We start from the raw sequence: 22,912 nt of genomic DNA, 5'->3' as shown, positions 1-22,912 counted from the left end.
CTCTTCTCCCCCTCCCCCCACTCCTTTCACCCCCCCCTCTCCTATCCAAAGAGCAGTCATGGTTCCCTGCCCTGTGGAAAGTCCAAGGTCCTCCCCCCTATGTCCATGTCTAGGAAGGTGAACGTCCAAACTGGCTAGGCTCCTACCAAGCCAGAACATGAAGTAGGATCAAAACCCCTTGTCATTGACCTTGGCTTCTCATCAGTCCTCATTGTTCGCCGGATGTCTAGTTTCTTGAGTTCTTTATATATTTTGGATATTAGTCCTCTGTTGGGTGTAGGGTTGGCAAAAATCTTTTTCCATTCTGTAGGCTGCCATTTTGTCCTTTTGATGGTATTTTTTGCCTTACAGAAGCTTTTCAGTTTCATGAAGTCTCATTTATTTGGGGGCGGGCAGTATCTCTCTGTGTAGCCCTTGGTTATCCTGGAACTAGCTCTGTAGAGACCCACCTACCTTTGCCTCCCAAGCACTGGGATTAAAGGCATGCACAACCACCACCCAGTGAAGTTCCATTTATTGATTGTTGATCTTAATGCCTGCGCTATTGGTGTTCTGGACAGAACACATCCTGTGCCCATATGTTCAAGGCTATCCCCATTTGCTCTTCTGTCAAATTCCTTGTGTCTGGTTTTGTGTTGAGGTCTTTAATCTGCTTGGAATTGAGTTTTGTACAGGGTGATAGATATGGATCTATTTGCATTCTTCTACATGCTGACATCCAGCTAGACCAGTAACATTTGTTGAAGATGGTTGGTTTTTTTCCATTGTATATTTCTGGCTTCTTCATCAAAAATCAGGTGTTCACAGGAGTGTGTATTTATGTCTGGGTCTTTAATTTGATTGCATCAATCAACCTGTCTGCTGTTTCTATGCCGATACCGTGCAGTTTTTATTACTATAGCCCTATAAATATAGCTCGAAATCAGGGATGGTGATAACCTCCAGAAGTTCTTTTATTGTAAAGGAATACAATAGGTTTTTTGTTTTTCCATATGAAAATGAGTATTGTTCTTTGAAGGTTATAAAGAAGTTTGTTGGGATTTTGATGGAGATTGTTGAATCTGTAGATTGCTTTTGATAAGATGGCTTTTTTTTTACTATGTTAATTCTACAAACCCATAAGCATGGGAGATGTTTCTATCTTTTGAAATCTTCTTCAAAGACTTGAAGTTTTGTTTTTGTTTTTTGTTTTTCGAGACAGGGTTTCTCTGTGTAGCTTTGGAGCCTGTCCTGGAACTTGCTCTGTAGATCAGGCTGGCCTTGAACTCACAGAGATCCATCTGCCTCTGCCTCCTGAGTGCTAGGATTAAAGGTGTACACCAATACCCGGAAAACTTGAAGTTTTTATCACACAGGTCTTTCACTTGCTTGGTTAGAGTTACCCCAAGGTACTTTATATTATTTGTGGGTATTGGTGTGATTTCCCTGATTTCTTTTTTGGCTCATTTGTCATTTGTATATAGGAACGCTACTGATTTTTTTGAGTTAATCTTGTATCCAGCCACTTTTCTGAAGGTGTTTATCAGCTGTAGGACTTCCTGATAGAATTTTTGGGGTCACTTAAGTATACTGTCATATCATCTACAAATAGCGATGCTTTGACTTTTCAATTTATATTGATCTTTTTTGTTGTCTTATTGCTCTAGCTAGAACTTCAAGCACTATACTGAATAGATATGGAGAGAGTAGATATCCTTGTCTCGTTTCTTGTTTTACTGGAATTGCTTTGAGTTTATTTAATTTGATGTTGGCTATAGGCTTGCTGTAAATTGCCTTTATTATGTTTAGGTGTGTCTCTTGAATTCCTGATTTCTCCAAGGTTTTTATGAAAGTGTGTTGGATTTTGTCAAAGGCTTTTTTAGTGTCTATTGAGACGGCGGTGGGTTTTCTTTCAGTTTTATGTGTGGTGGATTATGTTGACAGATTTTTCATATATTGAACTATCCCTCCATCTCTGGGATGAAGCCTACTTGAGCATGGTGATCTTTTTGATGTGTTCTTGAATTCGGTTTGCAAGTATTTTTGAGTATTTTTGCATTAATGTTCATGAGGGAAATTGATCTCTAATTCTCTTTCTTGAATCTTTGTATGCTTTGGTATTTGGGTGACTGTGGCCTCATAAAATGAATTTAGCAGTGTTCCTTCTGTTTCTGTTTTGTGAGATAATTTGATTTATTGGTATTAACTCTTTGAAAGTCTGGCAGAATTCGGTGCTAAAACTCTCTGGCCCTGGTCTTTTGGTTGGGAGACTTTGAATGATGTGTTCTGTCTTCTAAAAGGTTATGGGTCTTTTAAAATTGTTTATCTGGTCTTGATTTAGTTTTGGTAACTGGTATCAAGAAAAATGTCCATTTCTTTTAGATTTTCCAATTTTGTAGAGTACAGGTTTTTGAAGTATAACCTAATGATTCTTTGGATTTCTTCCGTATCTGTTATGTTCCCTTTTTATTTCTGATTTTGTTAATTTGGATATTCTCTCTTTTAGTTAGTTTTTATAAGGGTTTGTTCATGTTGTTGACTTTTTCCCCCCCAAAGAACCAACTTTTTGTTTCATTGATTTATTTGTATTGTTCTCTTTGTTTTCTTGATTTCAACCTTTAGTTTGATTATTTCATGCCTTCTACTCTTGTGTGTGTTTGCTTCTTTTTGTTCTAGAGCTTTTACGTGTGCTGTTAAGTTGCTAGTATGAGATCTCTTTAGTTTCTTTTTGAAAGCACTAGTGCTTTGAACTTTACTCTTAGTACCATTTTCATTGTGTCCCATAAGTTTGGATATGCTGTGTGTTCATTTTTCATCAAATTCTCGGAAGTCTTTAATTTCTTTCTGCTTTGGCCCAGTGATCATTCAGTAAAGAGTTATTCAGTTTCCATGAGTTTGTAGGCTTTCTGTTGTTTAAACCCAGCTTTACTTGATGGTGGTCTGATAGGATGCCAGGGTTATTTCAGTTTTCTTATATATGTTGAGACTTGCTTTGTGACCAAGTATGTGGTTGATTTTGGAGAATGTTCCATAGGATGCTGAGAAGAAAGTGTATTCTTTTGTGTTCAGATGAAGTGTTCTGTAGATATCTGTTAGGTCCATTTGGTTCACAATTTCTGTTATCTCCAGTGTTTCTTTTTTTGTTTGTTTGTTTGTTTGTATGACCTGTCCATTGGTGAGAGTGGGGTATTAAAATCTCCCACTATCAATATGTGAGGGTTGATGTGTGATTTAAGCTTTAGAGAAGTGTTTTCTTTACAAACCTTGGTGCCCTTGTGTTTGGGGCATAGATGAGAACTGAGATGTCGTCTTGGTGGATTGTTCCTTTGATGAGTATGGAGTGTCCTTCCCCCTCTCTTTTGATTAACTTTGGTTTGAAATCTCTTTTATTAGACATTAGAATGGCTACACCATCTTTCTTCTTAGGTCCCATTTGCTTGGAAAATCTTTTTCCAATCATTTGAGGTAATGTCTGTCTTTGATATTTTGATATTGAAGTGTGTTTCTTGTGTGCAGCAGAAGGGATGGATCCTTTTTTTTTTTTTGGTTTTTCGAGACAGGGTTTCTCTGTGGCTTTAAAGCCTGTCCTGGAACTAGCTCTGTAGACCAGGCTGGTCTCGAACTCACAGAGATCCGCTTGCCTCTGCCTCCCAAGTGCTGGGATTAAAGGCGTGCACCACCATCGCCTGGCCATGGATCCTGTTTTTGCACCTATTCCATTAGTCTGTGTCTTTATTGGGTAATTAAGTCCATTGATATTGAGAGATATCAATGACTGATTGCTAATTCCTGTTATTATATTGTTGATGTGTGTGTGTGTTAGGGTTTTGTGTATCTTAGGGTTTTGTTGGTATGAGATTATTTATTGCCTTTATTTTCTAGAGTATAGTTATCCTCTGTGGGTTGGAATTTTCCTTGTAGTACCTCTGTAGACCTGAATTTTTAGATAGATATTGTTTAAATTTGACTTTATCATGGAACATCTTGTTTTCTCCATCTATGGTAATTGAAAGTTTTGCTGAGTATTAATAGTCTGAGCTGGAATCTATGTTCTCTTAGAGTCTGTAGGACATCTGTCTAGACCCTTCTGGCTTTTAGAGCCTCTGTTGAGAAGTTGGGTAAAATTTTAATAAGTGTGCCTTTATATTTTACTTGGTCCCTTGCATCTTTTAATATTCGTTCTTTATTCTAGTGTTTTGATTATTATGTGGCTCAGGGACTTTCTTTCCCAGTCCAGTCTGTTTGGTGTTCTGTAAGCTTCTTGTACCTTTATAGGCATCTCCTTTAGTTTAGAAATTTTTCTTCTATGTTTTTTTTTATATTTATTTATTATATATACAATATTCTGTCTGCATGCAGGCCAGAAGAGGGCACCAGACTTCACTACAGATGGTTGTGAGCCACCATGTGGTTGCCGGGAATTGAACTCAGGACCTTTGGAAGAGCAAGCAATGCTCTTAACCACTGAGCCATCTCTCCAGCTCCCTCTTCTGTGGTTTTTTAAAAATATTTTCCGGGCCTTTGAGCTAGAATTCTACTCCTTCTGTTCCTATTATTCTTAGGTTTGGTCTTCTCATGATGTCCCAGATTTCCTGGATGTTCAGCATGGGCACCTTACCAGTGACCTCACCCCTGAACGCCCTGCCTCTCCCTCTCCCACTGCCCTTTAGCTGTACAAGGTCTTGGTGGGGCATGGTGGTTCTTGAGAGGCTGGGGATCTCTGAGTTCTAGGCCATCCAGGTCTCCAGAGCGAGTCCTAGGACAGCCAGGGCTATATAAACTGTTTCAAAAAATTAAAGTATAAAATAAGTGCAACATCTATGTCTCAACGCTCCTCCTCCTCCTTCCAGCTCTTGAACTCTTTGAACCCCTTGTTCCATGATGTTCCCTAAGCCTTGGGAGGGGATAGTACAGGTGCTCCACTTAATGGCTGGGCATTCAAAAGTCATTTATTATTGGTTCATTGAGTAGTTAATGAATTTCTGCAGTCATCATTGACCACCACAAAAAGAATCTTCTCAAATCAAAGAACGTGATTTGATGGGCATATTGTAGTCTTTTAGCAAAACAACAGCAGTAGCTCTCCTGCTTGGGCCCACAAACTCCCCAGCCATGGATTTTTTTGATGGCATTTACAGTACCAGAAATGAATTTCCTTCTGTGGAATGGGTATCAAATCCTGTCCTAAAGTGGCTGGTTACTCCTACAACAGATTTTTGGTGCAGTGTTGCATTGTGGTCATCTTGTCTAGGTTGGTATTGCTGCGCCGGGGTCCACAGCTGAGTGAGACTGTTGGTGGGAATCTCCCCTGGTCCCCTCCACGGCCTATTCTGGCATTGTGAAGGCCACCCAGCAGGAAGGAAGCTTCCAGCCCAATTCCAGCTTGATTTTTCTATGCCACTTGTCTATAACATATGGATTTAGAGAGAGGTGGAGATGGGAGTGAGATTTGAGAGGACCTTGTTAATACTGATCTTCATAACCTATCAACAGCTACATCAGCCTACAGTTCTGTAGCTTTAAATAGTGGGCAGATTTCTTCTCCAATTCCTATCTTGAAACTTTACTTTGTCCATTGTTCTGATTTCATCAATGGTTTATAGTATTACATAGTCAAGGAAAATACTTTCTCTGCAGGAGTCAAATTTTCTACTATTCCACTGGAGTGAGCGTGGGGATTGTGGCCTCTCTGTTAATCATCATTTTTATGCTCTCCAAGTTTATGCCCAAGGTAAGTGGTCCAGTTCCTTGAGTGTTTAGGACAAGCTCGGATAGCTGGAGGATTGTTTTGAGTGTTTAGGACAAGCTCAGATAGCTGGAGGATTGTCTTGAGTGTTTAGGACAAGCTCGGATAGCTGGAGGATTGTCTTGCAGTCTTAGAGCACTGAACATTTGCATTAGTGACCTGATGAGTCAGCGTCTGTCCTGTTCGATTTTGAAAAGCACTTGCATGGTGAGACCTCGAGCCTACAGATTCTGTATTTGAAATCATGTGCTCAGTGGGAACTGAAATCCTCTTTTTGTTTTCTAATTGCACACTTAGGCCTTCCAGTCATTAGCATCTCATCTTCCTGGTGTTCCTTGCAGACTGTACCTTTTTAGGTATAAAGCATATCTTTTTAAGAGAAATGTTTTTATGCATTTTGAGTAGGTTGAATTTAAGAAAAAAATGTCCCATTTGCTTCTTTTATAAAAGTCTTGTGACTTTTGCTTTCATTTCTACTTTGTCTAGAGAAGTCCCATTTACGTCATCCTGGTAGGAGGCTGGTCCTTCTCTCTGTACCTCATTCAGCTAGTTTTTAAGAATTTACAAGAGATATGGAGGTGTTATTGGCATTATCTTCTAAGTAAGTATTGTTGGCTTGGCTTTCCTTTGTACGTTTTATAGGGTATTTGGTTAATTTGATTGTGAGAAGTTTCTTGCCAACAAGGAGTGCTAACTTGTAAAAATTATAATTTCCTACTTATAATATTACATCTCCTTAATATTATCTTTTAAATTTAGATGCTGTTAATAAGAATAAAGCTTTAGGGGGCTGGGGTGATGGTTCAGCGGTTAAGAGTGTTGACTGCTCTTCCAGAGTACCCAGGTTCAATTCCCGGCACCCATATGGCAGTTCTCACCTGTCTGTAATGAAATTCCAGTATCCAACACCCTCACACAGACAAACATACAGGCAAGACACCAATGTGCACAAAATAAAAAGAATTATTCTTTAAAAAAATTAAAGCTTTAATTTGCTGGTGTTTATTTCTACATTAAACAAAATTTAAAATCCTTTAAATTGGCTTTATTAATGTTAATTTAAATATGGTTGGGGACCTTGAGAATAAGACTGCTGTGAATCTGATCTACAGTAGTAAAAATCCTTTGGTCACAGATAGAAACTTTGTTTTCTTCTTGTTAGTAACTTGATCTATTATTTGAGGACATTAACATGGACTTATTTTTGGAATTAAAATAAACTATTTTAGACATGTTCAACATGTAGCTTTTAAAAAAGATTTAGTTTTTAATTATAGGTATGGTGTGTAATTGAGTGCTGGTGCCTGTAGAGTCAGATGCCCTGGAGCTGCTATGTGGGTGCTGGGACCTGCACTTGGGTTCTCTGTAAGAGCCATCTCTTCAACCCGTTTGTTATTTTAACGAAATAAATTGTGACAGAAAGGATAGGAGTGATACATACATGCATGTGAGGTAGGTAGATAATAGAGTACAGATCTAGTCTAAGCTCCTGGTTCAGCAGATGCCATCTAGTGCACTACTGCTTTCTATATACTAGCTGAAAAGAATGTCTTCTGCTGACCCTTTCTTAGGCTACGTCCTCACAGTCGGATTCATGAGTTTCGCAGTGTGCTACAAGTATGGGCCCCTGGAGAATGAACGAAGCATCAACCTGCTGACCTGGACACTGCAGCTGCTGGGCCTGGGCTTCATGTACTCCAGCATTCAGATACCACACGTTGCTTTTGCCCTTATTATCATTGCCCTGTGCACTAAGAACCTGGAGTACCCTGTTCATTGGCTGTACACCACCTACAGGTGACTGGAAGGCAGTGGAACTTTGTATTGACGTGTGAGGTGTGGGATAACACTTTGCAGCAAAAGGATATAGTTTTTCCTTGGGAACCTTTGTAAGTGAGAAGTCACTGCTATGTTTCCCCCTTCTTCGTTCTTAGTCTATTCGTCTGTCCTCCCTCCCTCTCTCCCTCTCTCCCTCTCTCCCTCTCTCCCTCTCTCCCTCTCTCCCTCCCTCCCTCCCTCCCTCCCTCCCTCCCTCCCAAATAAAAGCATCCAGTAAAGTGTCATGTGTTCCTGTTACCACTAGGTGGTGCAAATTATAGCTTCTTTTTTTTTTTTTTTTAAAGCCCTATGCCTCAGGTTCAGGTTTCAGATCATTTCACACTGACTGCCAGATTGCTCCAAAAATCCTAATCTTGTTTTAAATGTAATTATGGCATGCTATCCTTGCAAAAGGAAATATGGAGTGATTCTTGATTCTGAGGTTGTCAGTGACTGTTCCAATAGAGATGATCAAAGTGGAGCCTTCAGTTTCAGGAACTGAGTGTATGACCACCTTATAACATCATTTTGTTGTCGTTTTTCCACTTTGTGGGAAATAAATATTTTGTTTGTCATTTATTGGAAAATAAGTGAGTTTGAGTACTCTGATTCTTCACGCGTAGTTGGGTTGTCAGGAGTTCACTGGTGAAGGATGTATATACGGAAGGGAGGTGGGCTGATGTCTCTCCACATTTAGTCTGTAGGTGTGTGCTTGGTCTCCTGAAACAGTGGAGGTGAGGATGGATGTGGATTACTGGTTAATGATTCATGATGTTATTTTGATGAGCACAGAAAGATGTGTAAGGCAACAGCAAAGCCCGTCCCCCCTCGCCTCCTGACAGAAGAGGAGTATCGGATACAAGGAGAGGTGGAGACCCAAAGGGCTCTACAGGAACTCCGAGAGTTTTGTAATAGTCCAGAGTGTTCTGCCTGGAAGACTATATCTCGGATTCAGTCTCCAAAAAGGTAAGCTCTTAGCCTGATAAGCCAAGTATTTATGGGTAGTGGATGACCTTGAGTTCTAACAGAGATCATACTTTTAGATAACTGTTATAGTTTGCCCTTTGATTATGCTAACCTAGGAGTAGTGAAGAGAAAGTTATCTGCGTCATTATGTATTATTAGTAATCTATTTCTTGTTTCCCCAAGGCAGCTACCTCCTTATTTTGATTATAGCGTTAGCATGCGAAGACTTCAGTATCATATGTAAGTGTGGCTCTTGTAAGTTTGACATAGATGTTGCACTTATTTTTTATATTTGATGTTTTTGAGACGGTCTATGTAACCCTGGCTGTCTTGAGTTGCCCCCAGGTTCCTTTGGTTGGCAGTGGTTGTACCAGAGAGTATGTGAAGTTTATTTTGGATTCATGATAGCATAAAGTTTATAGGGCCATAAATGCAAAGAACTATAATGCCCCAGTCCCTTATCAGGAATATGATGACTCAGGGAACCTTAGCACTCCGTAACTAAAAGGGATAGGGTGGCCACCGACAAGCAGGGTGAGAGTACCCATGCTGGCCTATGAGCCCAGCCTTGTTTCCTGCCTATTCTCCAGTCTATATGTCTGCCAAAGCAAGGACAGGAATTTCAGTTAGACTGCAAGCATCCTGGGCTGTTCAGTCTGTTCTTATTTTGAGAGCCATCCGGGAAGGATAAGCAGCTTCCTAATGAGCAACCTTCTCTTTTGCAGATTCGCTGACTTTGTGGAAGGTTCTTTTCACCTCACACCAAATGAAGTTTCTGTTCATGAGCAGGAGTATGGATTAGGGAGCATAATTGCCCAGGATGAGGAGCTGTCCTCAGAGGAGGAGGGCTCAGAGTACCCCACTGTCGCCCAGAACAGCTTCCTGACTTAGATGGGGGAACCCGTTATTTTCACATAGACAGTGTGGTGCCTTGGCGGTCCATGTGCAAATGCTGTGCGGTCTCTTGGGCTTACATAACGGCCTGAAGAGGGTGCAGAAGCTCTCCTGCTGAAGTGAGAGGTTCTCCACAGGACCCCTGAGCAAAGAGTGGAGGAAGAAGCGAGTGCTGTGGTAGCTTGCCTCTGACAACCGAGCTATTGGTCCACTTGCTGTTCCTAAAGAAACTGGTTGTCCACAGCCAGCATGATATTCTAGGTCCTGTTTGAAAGTTCACTGAATGATGGCATTTCTGACTCTGACAAGCCCACAGAAATGAGGACTAAGTGCAGTAGTGCATTCAGATCATAGGCTGCACCTTCTAAAGAGAAATGTACAAATCTGAGCCAGTTTGACTTCTGTCGGCTTATACTCCAGTAGGCCATTAGACTAATCCTCGATTCAACTCTTGAAGGAAAGATAGATGGTTGTCCATCCTGTTTTTTAAACATTTTTTAATGCAGCAAATTTATGTATTAGAACCAATAAGTGCTCCAGAGTGACAAACGCTATCGACCCCAGATATTTATTGGTATAGATATCCATGAAAGTCCCTGGAACTGCTTGTATTGAACCTTGAATTCTCAGAAACTGATATTCTGAGTTTTACTTACATTTAGAAAACCGTCTACTGGCCCTTCTGTAGGTTTGATTTCCTAAGCTTTTTATTCTGTTTGCCCTTTGCGATTTTCTCTTGCTTTTTCTCACCACTCCCTTTTCTGCCCAGGCAGGGTCTGTCCCCTTCCCTGTGGACTGTGGACAGTTCAGGATTTGTCTCATTTTTTGTTCTCCACTCCCTCCCTTTCCCTTCCTAATACGGAGTTCCCTCTGCTTCTGACCATTTCGTTTATAGATTTTCTTTCTTGTTCAGGGTCTTGCTGTGTGACTCAGCTGGTCTTAAACTCTCAGTCCTTTTACCTCAGCCTTCAGTGCTAGGATCTTAAGTCTATGCTGCCATGCCAAGCTTTTTTTCTCTGTTATCCCTGGCTGTCCTGGAACTCACTCTGTAGACCAGGCTGGCCTTGAACTCACAGAGATCTGCCTGCCTCTGCCTCAAAGGATCAAAGGTGTGTGCCACCACACCTGTTATGCCAAACTTCTTGTCTTGATTTTATATATCCTTTTTATAGCTTGGTTCCTATAGCTAGGAAGAGAAGTCTTGTTTACTTCTTTTCCCCTATCTGATCACATATCTTTAAGTTACTACTCAATCAAGATACTATTCCAGGGCTGGAGATGTAGCTCAGTGGTAGAGCACTTATTGACTCAGCATGCAAGGCCCTGGTAGAACTTCAGCATCACAACAAAACCAATCTTATCTCCTTGTCCCTGTCTTCTATTATATACCCATTCTGTTCATTTAGCCTTCTCACCACCTGATCTGGTTCCAGATCTGGTAATTTGCAATTCCTGAAACCATCTATTAAGTTTCTTTATATACAGTTTTAGTTATGTAGCTGCCACAACTTTGCTTGGCAGATAAAGACCGTAAGGTGATCTTCCTGCCTTTGACACTCATTCAGCTGTCAGCATCACACACACCCCAGTTCCATTCTGACGGAGATGCTGCCTCTTTCCTTAGTTTAGTGACCTCAGCTTCAGAATCCCTAGCCATTGAAGGTACCCTCAGAAGCTGGCGGTATCACTTAGGAGGGAGCAGACTCCCAAGTTTCTGCCGTTTGCTTGGTTCTTTCATTGTGATCTTCACCATCACATTGGAAGAAGTGTGTAGCTTTTGTGATTCCTTCAGCCAGGAAGGTGGGTGCTCACTCGGGTAGATATCATCAGACTCGTTGTCTTAGGATCGTCAAGAGGAAGATGGTGTCTTCAGACCTGCTGTTAGCATCTAATTCTGGAAGACCCTAGGCTCTATTGCTGGCATCCAAAATGCCGGCAGAGTGGCCAGTGAGTTCTTTCAACCAGTGCTCCCCATAGCCTTAAATTGTCCTAAAGTGACAACTACTTCAACTGGTAGAAGTGAAGCAGGAGAAACTGAAAGCTAGCATTTGTGAGCAGGTGCCACGGGTTCAAGCGATCGAGTACAAGATGTCTTTGTGAATTACAAATACGGTAAAAGTCTGTCCCTAAGCTTCGGAAAAGGCAGAGATGAAGCTCAGAAGCAGGACGTGCTTGTCTGGCAGGCACAAAGCTGGTATTCAGTTCCTGGCATCACAAAAAACAGTTCCTGGCATCACAAAAAACCCCACCAGTAGCAACAAAAGCCTTCCAAAACACACTATTTTGGAACCTCCTTTGTAGAAATTGGTACCCTTCTGTACAGATGGCGTTCAGTCCTGGGAGCCCTTGGTGCCTTTTCCTATATCACTCCCTGTGAATGGCAGCTTGCTAAAGGGGAGGGCTGACTTAGATGTTTATTTTCATGAAAAATCACTGTGAATGACTTTGTTCTGTGTGATGAGCTCCCTGTGAAATACGGATTTCATTTCAAGGCCATGTGTTTTTTACCTGTATTTAAAGCTCTTTTTCTTTCCCTGCCTGTGGAACTGAGTGGTGTGGGAGCTGTTCTCAGACAGTGAGGGACGGTGCTGCTGCTGTGTGCTGTTTATCCTTGCCCTGCCTGCCTGTGTGTCTGTCTGGATGCTTCTGAGCCTCTGCATGCCCAGAGGCTGCTCGATGGATCTCAGCCTCATTGTTCAGACTGATCTCATCAGGGATTGAAGGAAGGACTGGGGTGAGCTGGACACTGGAGACACGTCTGCTGCCATGTCAGCGTCTTTGCTCAGCAGCTATCAAACCATAGTTAATTCCTGGACTCAGGGTCTCATTATTGGAAATCTATTGCTTCTAATCAGTCTGACCTGAGTTTATAGAACATGGCTCCCATTAATGGGAACACAAGAGGCAGTTGGCATAAGACTTTACAGTACCCCTTTGCTCAGAACATAATGACCAAAGCCGAGAAAAATTGAGCAACATTGATAACTTTGTTACTTTGAAATGTAACATCCTTGTTATATCAACAGTGGTTATTTTTCTGGTGATGGCTCCTTGGGTTCCACTGTTCTGTCTTACCATATTATATCCTATCCTAGGGCACATCCCTTTATTAATCAATTGCGTTCTCTCTAGCCACCCTTCTTGGCATAGGTGATGGAGGTTTGATGAATGAAAGGACCCAAATAGGCCAGGGAATCCCCCTAGACCTTGATACTCATGAAGGGATTGGGAATGGGTTATGTAATTGACCTCAATCTTTTGTTCCAGAAAAAAAAGATGAGCTGAGATGGATGACTGTGCTATAGTGCTGTCCCTAGCTGTGTCCTTATAACTTGTCAGAATTGAATAGTAACAGTTGAAGTAGGAGGACAGAAAATTGTGTCCTCTTCCGGTATTCCTTTGGACTCAGGTCTAGCATTTGAGATGATTGTCTGTATTTGAATGAAGAATTTTATCTGAACACAGGGAAGGACAGTGGGGCAGATTTACTGGTCTCAGGTTAGTTAGGCTGTGAGAGCAAGGGATAAACAAAGTATCTGTTGCATATGACAAGTTTGCCTAAGTCTTTTTTTTTTTTTTAAGATTTTTCTTTTATTATGTATACAACAGTCTGCCTCCCTGTATGCCAGAAGAGGGTGCCAGATCTCATTACAGATGGTTTTTGAGCCACCATGTGGTTGCTGGGAATAGAATTCAGGACCTCAGGAAGAATAGTCAGTGCTCTTAACTGCTGAGCCATCTCTCCAGCCCTTGCCTAAGTCTTGCATGTAGCAGAAATGATTTCTTTTGGGAGAGCTTATGCAATTGTGGTAACCCAGTGGTATCTTCTGTTGCTGTTGGGGTCCAGATGGCTACTATTTTGAAGAGGTGGTTCGAAAGTCGGTTGTAGTGATGTGTGTGTGTGTGTGTGTGTGTGTGTGTGTGTGTGTATACCTGAACTTGGAAGGCTGAGGTGAGAGGATCACTTGAGTCTGGACATTTTAAATTGGTAGGGGCAGCAAAGGAGACCCCCATCTCAAAATAGAAAGTTTTAGTGCCTTAGATGGCAGGACCACGAACCCACTGTGGATAAACAAAGCATGCAAACACCAGTGTTAGCCCCATTGCCTCAGCAGGGTCAGGAGTGATCACATAGACCCAGACATGTGCTGCATGTCATTTTTGTTTGACACGCTTTATTGTTTAGACTGGGTGTGCCCCTCTGTATGTAGCCTGGAGCTCAGGACAACCCTGCCTCAGTCTCTGATTGCTGAGATTACAGGCATGAGCCACCAAGTCCAGTTTCCTTTTATACTCTTGATAACTTGAAAATGGTGAAAGCAGTTGCCTTGAACTTTGGGCAGCATGAACATTGCTGTGTGACAGATTGCCCCAGTGTGGACCTCAGCGCCTGTTCAAGCCCACAGTGGCCATACTTTCCATGTCTCTGGAATTGATACTGAAATAACAAGGCCAAGAAACTACTAGATGAGTTTTAGCCTGTGGGTGATGCCTTAGTGTTAATTTAGATAACATATTTGTCATTTGTACTTAGTAAATGTCAATGGATATTCAGGAAGAACAAAATTATCAGAGATGGCTATTTGCCATTCCCTTACCTTTCTGTAAGAAAAAGTGATGCTGTGTATTTTTTTATTATTATTATTATATGGCTTGTAAATAGTCACAATTTTAATAAAGTTTTGTATGCTGTATTGTCTTTTTAAATTAAAATGCTTCAATATTTGGTTTGTGTGTGTGTATATAAAAGTGTATGTGAGTGTGCTCATGTTGGACACACGTGTGAACATCAGAGGATAACTTGTATGACTCTGTCTCTCTTCCCACCATGTGTGTTCCAGGGATGAAACTAAGGTCAGCAGGCACAGCGGCAAGTTTTCTTGCCCACTGAGTCTCTTAATGAACATTTTTGTGTGCATCTTATACTTTCAGATAATTGACAGTTAGTACATCAGTCTCATATTATGTATTTCCCTTTTTTGTAACCAGACCTCTCTGTCCTGAGCATTGGTTTTACTATTTTGGAGCAGGGCGAGGGTGGCGGTGGTGGAGTTGAGACTGTCTTATGAGGCCCAGGTTGGCCTTGAACTCCCTATTTTCCCTGTCAGCCCCACGGAGGGCATAAGCCACCACTGCCAGCAAATTTTAAAAAGTTACTTTAGCCAGGTGGTAGCATCGCATGCCTTTAATCCCAGCACTTGGGAGGCAGAGACAGGCAGATCTCCTGAGTTTGAGACCAGCCTGGTCTACAGAGGAAGTTCATAGGCTCCAAAGCTAAAGAGAAACTCTTGGAAAGAAAAGAAAATAATTGGCTGGGAGGCTTGAATCAGTGTGATCAGATGAGTGTCAGCTGTCACAATGTAAGCTACATAGACAGTAAAATCCCTGTGTTTCCTGTATGGTTGTGCTGAGTCTGGCAGAGTCATTTGTATACTCATTCCTACATCCCACCGAATTCCTTTACACCCATTGTATGGAGTACAAGCTTGTTCACTTTTTCAGGGTGGCTCATACTCAGGGACTCCACTAGCCATAGGCTACCACTGAGCCATACTTTATCCCAGTGTAGATAGGGACAACGGAAGGTGATTAGGGGTTAGTTTGGTGTCTGGAAAGCAGATGACAGTGCTGTACCAACCTGCCCTAGTTCAGGATGGTGGACGTCCAAATTCCAGCTGACTTGGGTGTGTGTGTTCTACATTCCCCCCAGCTCTTCCCTAGTTTTTAATGTAGGGTGAAGGATGTGGCACTGGCCTGCCTCTGCCTTCCCAGTGCTGGGATTAAAAGTGGTACAATGCCCAGCCACAGATGGAGATTTACACCTCCAGGTATATAGGAGCCCACTGGGGGCCGGGTCCCAGGCAGGTCAGCATGGTTGGCAGCAGGAGCTGAAATTTATTGTTTTGAAACCAAAGTGCCATCTTGTTTTAAAGCATGCAGTAGGCACATGAGTGAGTGAGAAGAGGAAGCAAGCCCCAAGCAACTACAGACTAGCCCTGGGAGCAAAAGACCCAGGTTCTAGTGCCAGCTGTGGAGATTGGCAGTGGTGTGGGTCTGGGAAAGTTTCTTACTCTAGGTCTGGTTCTTCACCAGAAAGTGGGATCAGTAGTCACTCTGGCTCTGACACAATGACACTGCCCCACCCCCCGTAATAAGGGAATATGTTTTGATAACCACTTTTGCTCAGCTTTCTCTTTGCCTTGCTGTCCTCCCTTCAAATAGATGTAGTAAATCAATAAATTATGTAAGAGCAGGTTGGAAGTGGAACTGCTGATGGATCAAGCTTATGCAGAGTGCTTCTGCTGGAGCAATATAGCTCGGACCTTGGACCAAGCAGCAAAAGCTGAGAGTTGGGAAATAGTCTCCACGTTAGTTAAGTGGTACAATTACCTAATTTTCTCTTCCTGCGTGTATCTGAGAGAAGAGAGCAGGCAGAAGGGCATGCTGTTTAGGAATTTTCCTGGGTGGGTGAAGGCATGTTGGGAAATTGGATTTTAGAAGCTTTTACCTGTCTGGGGAGCCATTTTCTGCTGGACTAATGCCCAGGAAACAGCATCTCGGGGTCTTATTTGGCATTCTACTGCTGAGAAATGATTACAGTAGAAACCTCAGAACTTAGGCTGCAACCTTCTGTAGACAAGATTGAGAAGTGTGTGCTGTTCCTGGTTCCTGATGTTCCTAGCTGTGGAACTGGGGCACAGGTGTCATATGTAACCACAGTGCCTCTATTTTCCCATGGAAGGAAGCATCTATATTGCCTGCCTCACAGGGTGGGGCTACGCATGATGTGGGTGTTAGGTCCATGAAATGTAAGGAGCCACAGCTCTGACTATCTGTGGGTATCTATAATGAGGTCTCACTCAGGGAAAGAGAAGTGGACAGGATTTAGAATTTTGCTACTTGGCCCTCCAGGCGATCTGAGAGTTTTAGGGCTCCCAGGAAGACAGAAAAGGTGGCTTTAAGGGAGATATTGTTTCTCTACTAGGAAGACCCCCACCCCCAGCCAGCTGCCATCCATGGCAAAATTCCCAACCCTTTCTTGGAAAATCTTTTCCTTGGCTACAAATTGTTTCTTTTGCTCTTATTTCCAAATTCTTGGAATCATGGAACATGATTATTAGAGCCCCTCAGCAAAAGACAGATAACTTCTGCCTAAATACACGGAGGCTGGGCATCACGGGCTTGTGAAGGGTTAAGGGAGCCACACCCTCATCAGAAACAGCCCTGGACTTTGTGCTGAGCAGCCTTCTCTCTGGCCTCTTCTGGCCTGAGCGGCACCAGGAGACTGAAGGAGGCAGCACAGAGGAAGGACGGACGGGGGACACCTGGCTTCCCTGACACCATGGACAGCTCCTGCTAACTAAGACACCTCTTCACACTTCCCATCTGTGGCTGGCTCATCCCCTTCCGTCAGACTGGGACTCCACACCCCCATTCTCCAAGGAGCATCAAATTATATCCTTGTTCCGGTGTTAGGTGAGTCCTGCCTTGACCTGTGTCACCTTGGGATGCCACTTCTGGGATCTGTTTCTTTCTCCTTTCTCACCACCAAATAGACATTTTGTTAACTTCTCTCAGTACCAACTCAAAGATGTGTTCTCTATCGTGCTTCACACCCTTTCCTGCCAAGCGGTTTCAAAGATGTGCGCTCTCTCTCTCTCTCTCTCTCTCTCTCTCTCTCTCTCTCTCTCTCTCCTCTCCCTTCTCTCTCTCCCCCTCTCTCGTGTGTGTGTCTGTCTCTGTCTCTTGTGTGTGTCTCTGTCTCTCGTGTGTGTGTGTGTCTGTCTGTCTCTGTGTGTCTGTCTGTCTCTGTGTGAGTCGAGACTAGATCTTTGCACTTCCAGGCTGGTCTGGAATTCTGTGTAGCTCAGGTTGGCCTCAACTTACGGCTGTCCTCCTGCCTTGGCATCTTGAATATTGTGGCTACATAAGACATGGCTACTGAGATTGAATCTGAAATATAAGGGATAATTAGAGTATCGGCTTCACAGGCTATTGTAACTGTCAAGTTCCAGTGTTTGGAACCCCCGCCTGGCCTGTGAAAATGCTGCAGGTTTCCCAGAGGCTGCTGGTATCAGTATTCACATTGCAGTCTAGGTATTTAGGAAGTTGTTGGAGCTTGGGGAAAACAGAATGGAGGGGAAAGAAGGCTGGGTCCCTTCCTTGCCCCATCTGCCATTCTTGCTCTTCCTCTAGGTTCAGAGAAGCAGGAGAGCAGGGGAATGTATTCTGTTCCTGCTTGGGAGGGGCACCGACCATTGTACTAATTCCACCACCCCGCCTACTCAGTCTACCTGAAGAGGGCTGGTTTCTTCCTATAGAAGCACCTGCCATATGCCTGCTGCATGCGGCCCAGCCCACAGCCCTCTCTGAGCACCCCTCCCTGCCCACTCCTACCAGCTACTAAAGAATGGGGTGTGCCTTCAAGCAAAGGTCACACAGAAGATGATAGGAATGGGTATACAATCTGAAGATTTTACAATTAAAGACAGAGCAGGAGGGACAGCTAGACAGACCTGACAGCTGGGGAAACAAACTGGCTTCCATGTTCTATGGGGAGTTCCGATGTTTTGTGGAGAACTGTCCATATTCTTGAACTCCTCACCTTGTCCAACATCATCTAAACATGAACTTCACTGTGGTTACGACAGGAAGAAGAGACCTCTGGACACAGGCATTGTGGAGGGATTAGGTGACTGAAGCGGGGGTTGGGTTGAGTACAAGCGCTGGGCAGGCAGCCAGGGAGTACGCCCTGAAGAGGGAGGGCCTTTCCAGCACCTGGCTGAGGAACAAAGCTTGGCTCACACTTCCTTCAGCCCTCTTCCCTATCTACTGCCTACTGATACCACCCTTCCCCAGGTGGGTGGGCAAACATGGGCCTACCTAACGGCCATCTCACTCATACTCAGTGGTCAGAAGGTCCTTCCACCTCCCTGACTGGCCAGGTTGGTCCAGAGGCCCTTTTGACTAGAGGGCTCTCCTGCAGGAGGAAAAAAGAGGGCTCTGGTAGGCTCTTCTGCACTCTTCTCCTCCCACCATGACTTAGCCCTTAAGCTGAGCAAGCAGCTGCAATTTACTATCTTTGTGCCTAGGATCTCAACCCTCTTGACATGTCTCTCCTGGAAGGCCAAGTGGGGGTGGAGGACCTTGTCCTCCTGGAACCCCTGGATGAGGATTCTCTGATCAAGAACCTCCGGCTCCGTTATGAAGAAAAGGAGATTTATGTGAGCTCACCATGGGTGCCAGATGGTGGGGTGCCCAATGGGTCCCAGTTTTCCTCCAGCCATGCTCATCTGCTTCCGCCCCTCCTGACCCCAGACCTACATTGGGAGTGTGGTGATCTCAGTGAATCCCTACCAGTCGCTTCCCATTTATGGCCCAGAGTTCATTGCCAAATACCGGGACTACACTTTCTATGAGCTGAAACCCCACATGTGAGTAAGGGGACCTGAGCAAAGCCGACAGAGCTCTAGCCTGATGTCTGTGAAGCATCCTGATTCCCCACCCTTTCCCCTGAAGAAGGCTCTCCAGCATCCTTCCTTCCCTAAGAGTCCTCCCTAGGCCTGCCATTGTGGCCTAATCTCACCCACAGAGGAGGGTGGATGAACCGAGTGCTGTGGGTGGAAAGATGCTCTCTTGGTCTGGCCTCACACTGGCTGCTCTCTTCTTCCTTCCTGCAAGCTATGCTTTGGCCAATATGGCCTACCAGTCACTGAAGGACCGGGACCTGGACCAGTGTATCCTCATCACAGGCGAGAGTGGAGCTGGGAAGACAGGTGAGGAGGAACCGGGGAATCGTGTCTGGAATCGTCTCCTTTTCCCTCCAAGCAGGCCTGTTGCTGTGTTCAATCCCCTATTTACTTCCTCTTTAGTTTTTGTTTCTTTCTTTTTTAGAGATTTATTTTATCTGTATGCCTGAATATATATATATATATATATATATATATTGCACTACATACATGCAGGTGCCTGAGGAATCCAGAAGAGGGTGTCAGATCCTCAGGAACTGGAGTCTAGGTGGTTTTGAGTCACCTAATGTGGGTGCTGAGAACTCAACCTAGGTTTTCTACAAGAGAAGCAAGTAGCTAGGTGGTGTTGGCACACACCTTTAATCTCAGCACTCAGGAGGCAGAGGCAGGCAGATCTCTGTGAGTTTGAGGCTAGCCTGGTCTACAGAGTGAGTTCCAGGACAGCCAAGGTTACCCAGATAGGAAAAAAAAAAAAAGAGCAAGTGATCCTAACCATTGAGGCATCTCTCCTATTGCTGTGGTGTGAGGAGTCAGAGTTCGGGAGATGGAAGTGGGAATTCCCTGACCAGGAACTCTATGGTACTGAAGGGTGTGGGAGTGGGTATGCCCTGGCTGGGGACTCAGCGCGTCTTGTACACAGAGGCGAGTAAGCTGGTTATGTCCTACGTGGCTGCCGTCTGTGGAAAAGGAGATGAGGTGAACGTTGTGAAGGAGCAGCTACTGCAGTCAAACCCAGTGCTGGAGGGTGAGCACCCTGGGTCCCAGTCTGTCTAACCCCCAGTCTCTGCACCCCTTCCCAGTCCTCTGCCCTAGAAGGTCTTCCAAAATCACTGAAAAAAACCCACGTGATTGGTTGGTAGCTTGGAGGGAGTGTCCCACAGGCTTCACTCCTCTGGAGTCTAGCTTGCTTGGAGCTGCAACCCTCTCATTTTCCCGCCCTTTGTTTCTACAGCATTTGGCAATGCCAAGACCATCCGCAATGACAACTCCTCTCGATTTGTAAGTGACCGCATCTGCCCAGAAGGAAGGGGGTGCTGTGGAGGGTGAGCGGGGCAGCACAGACCCCTCCCCACAGGTGGTGAGACAAGAAGGAGATCCAAGGCTTTCTCTGGTCTCTCTCTGAAGGGAAAATACATGGATATTGAGTTTGACTTCAAAGGATCCCCCCTTGGCGGTGTCATCACCAACTGTATGTGTCACCCTCCCCGTGCCTCACCAACACTCTCCCACCTGCCAACTCTGTCTCCCTTTGGCCATCTGCTTCTTCAGGCAGAATGACTATTAGATGGCAGGAAACTCCCCACCCTTTGGGAACCACTGGAGCTCAGGGCAGAATCCAAGGGCTGTGTTGTGCTGTCTCCTGGACTCTCAGGAGGGTGTTTCCTCACTCTCTCCCAGATCTGCTGGAGAAATCCCGAGTAGTGAAGCAGCTCAAAGGAGAAAGGAACTTCCACATCTTCTACCAGCTGCTGGCTGGAGCAGACCCACAGTTGCTAAGTACGTGTTCTTCCTGGACGCAGGGCAAAGCACCCCAACCTTGTCCTATCTTCAGAACTCTAGGTCTCTCTTCCTCCCTCCTCTCAAGCCCCCTCCCCATTTCTCCTTGCCTGCATTTCCACCGGGAGCCTATGACTCCTGGCTCTGTTCTCTTCCTTTGCGGGACGGATTCCCAGAGCTGTGTCTTCGCTGTCTCAGCGCTGCCCTCTTCCTTGTGCCTTGCGCCCTGCGCCCTGCGTGGTTCTGTTGGCAGTCACACAGAAGCAGCAGGATATGCGAGTGTTAAGAGCTCCCAGGAGCTTTAGTGACAGCTCCTGGGCTTAGACACCCACCTCACCTAGGAGCTTCCCAGGGTCTCTTTTTTCTTTTTGGTTTTGTTTGTTTTATTTATTTATTTATTTATTTTTTTCGAGACAGGGCTTCTCTGTGTAGTCCTGGCTGTCGTGAAACTCCTTCTGTAGAGCAGGCTGGCCTCGAACTCACAGAGATCTGCCTGCCTGTGTCTCCTGAGGGATTAGAGGCATACACCACCACCACACAGTAGTCTTCCCTGGTTTTTTTTTTTTTTTTTTTTTTTTTTTAGCTTTTAGAGGTTTCCTTCATTCATCCATCATCTAGCACCACCTGAACACCTGATCGTCACTATGGTGGGGTTTAGTGATAGAGCTGAGGATGACGGACCCTGTCATCAAAGAGGTCATCAAAGAGTTCAGTCTCGTAGGAATGGCAGGTGTGGGGCAGATACCCTGCAGTGAAGTATGGTTGGTTCCAGTCTGTGCAGATAGCTATAGGAGTGGACGGCATGAATCTCCTTGCCTGCCCTGGGGAAGAGTCCACAACAGCCTGAAAACTGGACTGGCCAGAGGTGGCTCCTGATGAGCATCACTGAGGGACCAGGGGGACTTGTGTCTCTCAGCCTCCCCTCTAGCTGTGAGACTACGGATTCCTAGCCCCTAAGGAGCCCTCGCTTTGAGTCCTTGTTATTCAGTGCTTGATTTTTGCATAGCTTTTTTCTGCTGCTTGAAATCTCTGTGGTGCGGGAGACTCCATAGGTTTTGTCCTCCCCCTTCTTGACTTAATGGCCTTAATGATGTTCAATTTGTATGACTCACAGACACTGTGTTTTATTCCGGCTGGTTCCATACCTGTTAGTTTAAGTTGAGTCTGGGTGAATCTCCCTGGTGTCATTATTCCCAAGTTTTCTGACTCATTCTCTCTCTAGCTTCCCTTCTTTAGTAAGCTCCTGTTTCAGAACCTGTGTGACAGTGGGAGCTGCCACTAAAATCCAGCCTGATGTTCACTACCCTGAATCTCAGATCATTTGCATAAAATATAATTGACATGCCTCTAGTCTATGATCAGCCCAATCCTCCTATCTTAGGTAGACAACTTGGGACATTTCCTTGGTTCATTTACTAAAATGAAAAAAAAATTCCATTTACCAACCAGGTACACATAATCTGGAGATGAAAAGCAGTCCCGACATGCAAATTACTCACTTTTGGGGAAGATAGGAAAAAAAAAATCAAAACCTAGCTCTCATGATGTGGGCTGGGAGAGACACTCATTTACCTCAGGGGAATGTGAGAAAGCCGTTCAGCTCGGCTGTCAGCATTGGAGAGAACCTTCCAGAGGCAGCGTCAGGGACAGAGAACAAATGCTGGATGAGCTGGCACTGCACAGGGACTTGGGACTGGGTAGATGGGTGTTTTCCTCGCTTCCCCCACCTTCCTGCCTGAGTGGGAGAGAGGGTTTTGCTTGGTTATTTCCATTGTTTAAAGCCCCGGTGGTGGGGTAAAAATCAGTGAAACTCCTATGAAACTCTCTAACAGGTATGAATACCCAAGCCCTAAAAACCACTTGAAAGGTAGTTTACTATCATGGAAATATATTAACCCCATCCAGAGGAGACAAGAGAGGAACCTAAAACATGACCCAGGGCACAGGTCATGAGGTGTCAGGCTGCTGTATTCTGGACAGCACGCGCCAGCTCTTTTCCTCTATATTCACCCTCCCAGAGGCCCTGAAGCTTGAGCAGGATGCAAGTAGCTATACCTATCTGAACGGGGCAGTGTCCCAAGTGAATGGCATGGATGATGCCTCCAACTTCAGGGCTTTACAGGTGAGTGGGGCAGGCTTGGGCCCTTAGGCCATCCTCCGAGCCCAGGGTTTGTGAAGGGAGGTGTTAGATTGGTCCCATTAGTTCAGGGTTTTTTTTTTTTTTTTTTTTTTTTTTTTTTTTTTTTTTTTTGTGGGTTTTTTT

General features: G+C 44.4%; 2 protein-coding genes across 3 annotated transcripts in view; both read left to right on the top strand.

Moving 5' to 3' along the window:
* Positions 1-14,129, top strand: part of Nemp1 (nuclear envelope integral membrane protein 1) — a 28,827-nt gene extending 14,698 nt beyond the window's left edge. Inside the window, exons 5-10 of one of the 2 annotated variants that reach the window (XM_050163911.1) lie at positions 5,617-5,710; positions 6,212-6,326; positions 7,297-7,522; positions 8,336-8,509; positions 8,693-8,749; positions 9,235-14,129. In XM_050163911.1, coding sequence (XP_050019868.1) covers positions 5,617-5,710; positions 6,212-6,326; positions 7,297-7,522; positions 8,336-8,509; positions 8,693-8,749; positions 9,235-9,400 — 832 coding nt within the window. In that variant the 3' untranslated portion in view covers positions 9,401-14,129. The remainder of the gene's footprint in view (positions 1-5,616; positions 5,711-6,211; positions 6,327-7,296; positions 7,523-8,335; positions 8,510-8,692; positions 8,750-9,234) is intronic. The other variant, XM_050163912.1, reaches the window with a different exon arrangement.
* Positions 14,130-16,033: 1,904 nt separating this feature from the next.
* The window catches only part of Myo1a (myosin IA), a 19,488-nt gene continuing 12,609 nt past the window's right edge, over positions 16,034-22,912 (top strand). Inside the window, exons 1-9 of the mRNA XM_050163897.1 lie at positions 16,034-16,879; positions 18,496-18,627; positions 18,722-18,837; positions 19,085-19,179; positions 19,793-19,897; positions 20,105-20,151; positions 20,278-20,341; positions 20,551-20,649; positions 22,668-22,771. Of these exons, the coding sequence (XP_050019854.1) occupies positions 18,514-18,627; positions 18,722-18,837; positions 19,085-19,179; positions 19,793-19,897; positions 20,105-20,151; positions 20,278-20,341; positions 20,551-20,649; positions 22,668-22,771 (744 nt within the window). The 5' untranslated portion in view covers positions 16,034-16,879; positions 18,496-18,513. The remainder of the gene's footprint in view (positions 16,880-18,495; positions 18,628-18,721; positions 18,838-19,084; positions 19,180-19,792; positions 19,898-20,104; positions 20,152-20,277; positions 20,342-20,550; positions 20,650-22,667; positions 22,772-22,912) is intronic.

The sequence above is a fragment of the Alexandromys fortis genome, unplaced genomic scaffold (assembly GCF_014885135.2).
Source record: "Alexandromys fortis isolate MF-2015 unplaced genomic scaffold, M_Fortis_MF-2015_v1.1 scaffold_125, whole genome shotgun sequence".
Taxonomy (NCBI): domain Eukaryota; kingdom Metazoa; phylum Chordata; class Mammalia; order Rodentia; family Cricetidae; genus Alexandromys; species Alexandromys fortis.
Note: the sequence above shows the minus strand (reverse complement) of the source record. Positions and strands in the feature narration are given on the sequence as shown.